This window comes from Micropterus dolomieu, linkage group LG19, assembly GCF_021292245.1.
Source record: "Micropterus dolomieu isolate WLL.071019.BEF.003 ecotype Adirondacks linkage group LG19, ASM2129224v1, whole genome shotgun sequence".
Taxonomy (NCBI): Eukaryota; Metazoa; Chordata; class Actinopteri; order Centrarchiformes; family Centrarchidae; genus Micropterus; species Micropterus dolomieu.
Window position 1 is genome coordinate 24783181 of NC_060168.1, and position 6340 is coordinate 24789520.

The window sequence follows — 6340 nt, forward strand, 5'->3', positions numbered from 1 at the left end:
ACACACACACACACACACACACACACACACACACACCTGCCTTTATTAAAACGTCACATTCAGTGAATATACTGTGTGCTGTCATGCTGTCTGCTGTGAATGGGAAGGGCTGCGTATTTACAGTGAATTGTAAATCCTGCCAAGTACTCAGCTGTCAGAGTCTTATGAATTGCTAATATGTTGTATCTCGCACTGCCAATCCCCCTCTATCTGCCCCCTATCACTTCAATTGTGTACTGAACAAAAAGTGAGGTTGGGGAATCAAAAAGCTAACTTTACTAAAAGGAATTAAAACATAGAAAGGGAATCACAACAGGGTGAATGAAAGGTAGTTTCAGTAGAAACCGCAACATTTCAGACAAACCTAAGCAAAGATATCAACACAAAACATTAACAAAATGCTTTCTTTTCTCAACAGCATTTAAAATAGAAATGTATACATTTTTTTATGAGATGTGAGGACATTTTATTTTGGACTCTACGTGGTCCACAGTGAAAGCTGCCATGTATTGTACCATTTTCCACTGTATCCTCTGCTCTCTTTAATCATTCATGTGAACACATCACCAGACTGCACCAAAAACAATCACACGTACAACAGCAGGATTCTCATCAAGATGTGCCTGACACTGCTGGGACACAGAGTTTTTACATTATAATTGATTATTATAATAATAAAAAATGCTTTTCACCTCCACCCCATCATATTTTTTTAAATACGAGTGATTTCAAAATTGTGCATTTTGCACAAAATTGGAGTCAGTTGTTTCAACTTAAAATTAATGAGAAGTTGATTTTGCCATTACAGAAAACTGGTAAAAGAACACATGTACCCAATAGATTTTGACAAATCTTTTTTAAACTCCTGATCTGGTTTGTATCATGTCATTAGCATAGATTTTATGCATCTGCTCTGGTTTTAATAGTCTGTTTCCCACAATGTTACTTGGTAGAGTAGATCTTTATGTTATAATAATACAGATTTCCTCTTTACGTGGCCATTTAGAGTTCTATTCTTGACTTGGGCTGCCTCACTGAAAAAGCTCACTTAATGTCACAATGTGCGAAAATCAACAACTTCCTGTTATTGTTCAAATGTCAACTTCAGCGCTTCATTATTAATATTATGAGTCTGTTTTTGTGGGTGTCTCTCTATAAGGACCTCAACCATGTCCCTTTTTAATGAACAACTGGCATTTAGCTCTGCAGTATGTAACCAGGGACAGAGAGACTAGAGGTTGGGTCAGTGCTGTCAGCCTTCTCTTCTATTTCTCTTTGTTTTTGTCCCTGCCTTACTTGCTGTACAGTTTACCCTGTAATAAACATAATCAGCCACAATACCACTAACCTTTTCCCCTCTCAGCATCACACAGCAGAATATGAACATCCACAACCCTGCAAGCAAGTGAACCATTGCTGTTGCTAACCAAAGAAAAGATCCTTATTTGTTAACTTTTCCCAGCTCCAGCTTTTCATAAAATTAAGACATGACACTACAACCTTTATGTATTTCAGCACAAAAATTAGGAAAGTTGGTTCAGGGGTACAACAAACAATGAAGCACAGCATCTGTTTCTGTGTGTGAGCAAGTGCACAGCATAGACACACACATACACACACACACACACACACACACACACACACACACACACACACATACACACATCCATGTAAAATGATGCACACCCGCACATAAGGTGAAGAAAGTAGGAACCTTACCCAACACAATCTAGCACAGTTGACAGTCACACCTCCCAGCATGGTGACAAATGAGCAGCACTAAAAATGCGGACGTATCAGACGTACAAACTTGTGCACGCTCTCATATACACACACACACACACACACATACAGACTCAATCGCATATACATATAACATGCGAGAAGATCACCATATTTCCATATGCAGAGGGAATCACCCACATGCACTAACACACATGGTGCAGAGAAAGCGCAGGTGGCAGGTACAGTTTTCCTTGCTCTTTGTGCTTGTGTGTATTGTAAGTCAAGGACAACACATTTGCAGATGAATGAACAGGTATGGTCCACTTCATCCTTGCAAGCAATGCACACAAGCACATAAATGTGCATCTCAGCTCCCACACATACACAGGGATATTGCAAAAGATATTTCACACAGGGAAACGTGTAAAGCAAGTAGGTTTTCTCAATGAAAGCATCCTTAAGTTAAAGCTTTTCCTATACTGAAGATGCACAGCAGCAAAAGATGACATAGAAAAGTAGATGAAGGGAAAAGAACAAGGGACGATATGCAAGTAAGAGAGGAGATGAGAGGAAGATATGAATTTTTACATGAAAAAACAAGCGTGAAATGATGAAGAAACTGAAGACAGAAAACAAAGCTCATACAGAGAAGGAGACCGCAGGACAGGACCCTGCTTCCCAGACAAAACATGAGAAAGGGGAGAGAGAAGAGGGGATGAAAGGAGGAGGAGGAGGAGGAGGAAGAGAGAGATGGAGGAGCCAGAGTGAGAGGATCGGGGTTTTTCTCTACTTACAGAATCTCCAGATCGCGCAGCGCTCGGAAAGCTCCATCTTCGATGCAGCTGATGTGGTTGCTGTCCAGTTGCCTGCACCGAGCACACAAACACATACACGCATACACAGACAAAAACACACACACACACACACACACAGATGAGAGAGAGATAGAAGAGAGTCAGAGGCAAGTATGCAAGGTCCGCTCAGTTGGGGGAGGGACTAACAAAAGACAGGTTCTGTGAATGAGTGTGTGTGCATGGTGGGATGTGTGTGAGGTGATACCCCAGTAAGTGTAGCGGGTAGGAGACACCAGCGTTAACTCTCTCTTCCAGACACACTCACACACACACACACTCTAGGGATACCCAGTCCAGACGATAGCACACAAGCTAAGGTTAAGTCTCTCACCTCGGCGCTGATATGGCCAGCCCTGAGGAGAGGAGGAGAGGAAAAGGAGAGCGCAAGAGAGGAGACCGGTGCGCTGAAGTGGCCTGTCTGGCGTCAGCCTATCACCTCCCTCCCCTGCTGCATGCCCAGCGCACACTGGCCACCAGGAGAGAGAGGGACGAGAGAGACAGACACAGTAAAGAAGAGAGCGAGCGAGCTGTAGCTACTAAAGCCCACCCTGCTTGTCTGTTCTGTAAATATTAATTGCATTTTCTCCTCTTCCACCCCTCCTCATCCTCCTCCTCTCCCCTCCTCCCCATGTCCTCTTTTATTCTTTTTTCCCTCTCTCTGTAGTGAAAGAGGGAGTAATTTCATTACATTAGGCCAACCAATCCATTAAGGGCCTTTTACCGGCTCTGTCACTGAAACAATTTCATTAAAAGGAAAGTCTCCGTAAATCAACCTACAGTCACGACTCTGCCTCTCTTTCCAGTTCTCCTTCCTTCCTTTCTCTCCCTCTCTCGACGCCTTGCTCACCGGACTCCCAGATGCACCCTGTACCCCACCGTCATCTATCCTTTGCTTTTACTTTAATTTGCTTGGCTCTAGGTATTCAACCCCCCTCCCCGCCACCATTTATCCCTCCATCCACGAACCCAACAACCCCGGAACCTCCACTCCTCCCTCTGTCCTTCCTTACTTCTCTCCCTCCCATCCATCCATCCCTCTGTCTCTCCTCCCCCTCTCTTCTTCTTTTGTAGAGGAGCAGATGGATGGATTGCAGATACAAAGGGCAGACATTTAGATGTATTGTCTTGATTTTTTTTAACTGGGAAGGATGAATGGCATTTAGACTCACACATAGACAGTGGACACACAGAAATACATGGGCCAAACACAAAAGCATTCAACACACACACAAATAGAAAACACATATAATTGTAAAGGTCCACAAACAGAAACACCCTAATGAACACACACACACACACACACACACTGCAAGTTACTTTCTGGTCACCAGACACTAGAAGATAAAAACATATCGCTCCACCTTAATCTTCTCCTCTTTGTCCCTTCCCCATCTCATCTCTCATCAAGTAGATCCCTCCATCCCTAATCCTTTTTTTCTTTGACTCCTAACTTTTTTCTCCCCCTCGTTTCCGAGCATCCATCTTCTCCATTTTTCATGTTTTCTCCCCCTCTCCATTCATAATCCATTTTTTTCCTCTCTCTAGTGCCCTCTTGTCTCCTCTCATCTCTGATTCCCCTTCACCTTTTCTTTTCTCACACGCATCTATCCATTTCTAATCCATTTCTTATCCATGTTTTCTTTTATCAACCTTTTAAATCTTGCTTTCCTCTTCTCTACATAGCCCCGGTGTCTGCCCGGCACACTGTAGCACCTGTTATATCAGTCATGTCAGCCTTTAACCCTGAGGAAGGTGGCTTCCAAAACAGGAGCTCGGTTTCCCCTGTAGGGCAAAAGAAATTACATCTGGGCTTCGGGAGCAACATGTTCTTCTGTTTGTTTTTATATGTGCATGTTTATGCACATGAGTGTGTGAAAAGAATCAGAGGAATATGTAAGTCCTCAGACTATCTGAAAAATGTATTTACTATAGTATACCACAAGTGCACCTCAATATGAAGCTGCATTTCAAAAAGCAGCAGGTCAAGGCTCTATTGCTATGACCGCAGACAAGATGCAAAAAACAGAAATTAAAGGGTTTACTGTAGTGTCATGATCTTATCACAGAAAAATGTATTGTGTTCTCTTGCACTACCGTAAGAATTTGCAAACCAACTGCAAAATGATATTTACATGCAAACAAAACTGGAAAAGTTTCCACAGAACACCAAAATACTGTAATTGTCTTTGTTTGATCAGTATACTCTTATTTTGAAATTTTCTGTGTGCTGGAGACAGCGCTGATGTGCTAAACAGAAAAACAAACACATTTTTCATGTATTTCTGCATGACATTGACCAACTGCTTGTTAAAGATTGGAATGAGTTTAGTTTGGACTCAAGACAATAAAAACCAAACAACTATGTGCCCCCAGCCCAGGTTTGATTTGAAACACAATTATTTTCAGCCCTCCAAAAGCTTCCAAAGACTGATGAGATGTTTTGATCTGCTTTGATGCAAGGCAATTATATTTTAAAGGTGATTTAGAGATAAGTTGTTTATGGCCTTGGCTTATCGCATTTGATTAATTGAGCACAAATGGCAAAGATTGCTAGGATCATCGGTGTGGCGTACTAAACAAATGTTCTGTTTTATAACAGTACAAAAGAATATTCTGATAAGGTTGTGTGCTCTTGTTAAAAGCTGTGTTTTCTTTTTTCTTTTTTGGTTACTTGTTGGAAAGGACCTGTGAGTGTGAACATCTGTTAAATGATTGGACTTTAAAATATAGTGAGTCTGGGGATCATACCAACATATGGCTGTGCCATATTTTCGTTTTATGTAATTAAGAGACATGTTGTTTTAGGAAGACAAACTGGCACATAGCCTGATCAGCCATATGGAGACACATGGTACAGCCAATGTTGACTGTAGTTATTAAAACAATTATGTTTTCTGTACTGTTCTTTTAACACTGAATGTGAAGTATATGGATAAAGTTGAACTCTAGAGAACAAAGATGTCTAATTTGATTCATTTGTGTTATTTTATTCATCCAAGTAGTACAGCGCATTATCTAGTAATTTACGTAAATATTGGTCAAATTTAATTCTGACGTTCAGTACCAATGCAGCAAGCAGACTTTAGTTCAAGTTCTGTAATTACTGTTCACAATCTTTCCCCAACCTTAATCAAGTGTTTCAATTGCCTAAACATTAGTGTACCTTATCCAACGAAGGCTAAAATCAAGGGCAACTGCACTTGGTTGAAGATACTGGAAGACGTTTCGTCCCTCATCCAAAGGACTTCTTCAGTTCTGACTGACTGGCAGGGAAACTCAGCTATTTAACCTCAGTGGGGTCGTTGGCCCGGATCATCGATACCGCTGGTTCGTTAGTGTTCCTTGTTGCTGTGACGACAGTCGTTACAGTCGTTAAGACTAACTGTGGCCAAGACTGAACGACCATCGTTGGTATCTTCACCTGAGGCCAATAGGTTACGTTTGTTGAGTTTCCTGGGAAGTGATGAAAGGACTGCATTGTAAGTGGGGGATAAGTGGTGGCGTCGACCCCCTCCCCTGTTCAATGACGGCTTCTCGACCCTGGTGTAGATGGCTTCCTTGACACCTCTTTCAAACCATCCATCTTCTCTGTCTAAAATGTGCACCTGGTGGTCCTCAAACAAGTGTCCTCTGTCCTTCAGATGTAAGTAGACTGCAGAGTCTTGACCTGAGGAGTTGGCCCTTCTGTGTTGAGCCATGCGTTTGTGTAGTGGTTGTTTAGTCTCCCCAATATACAGGTCTGTGCATTCCTCACTGCATTG

General features: G+C 42.0%; 1 protein-coding gene across 1 annotated transcript in view; it reads right to left on the bottom strand.

Moving 5' to 3' along the window:
- The window catches only part of slit3 (slit homolog 3 (Drosophila)), a 270903-nt gene that overhangs the window by 104357 nt on the left and 160206 nt on the right, over nt 1-6340 (bottom strand). The window contains exon 6 of the mRNA XM_046030828.1: nt 2520-2591. Coding sequence (XP_045886784.1) covers nt 2520-2591 — 72 coding nt within the window. The remainder of the gene's footprint in view (nt 1-2519; nt 2592-6340) is intronic.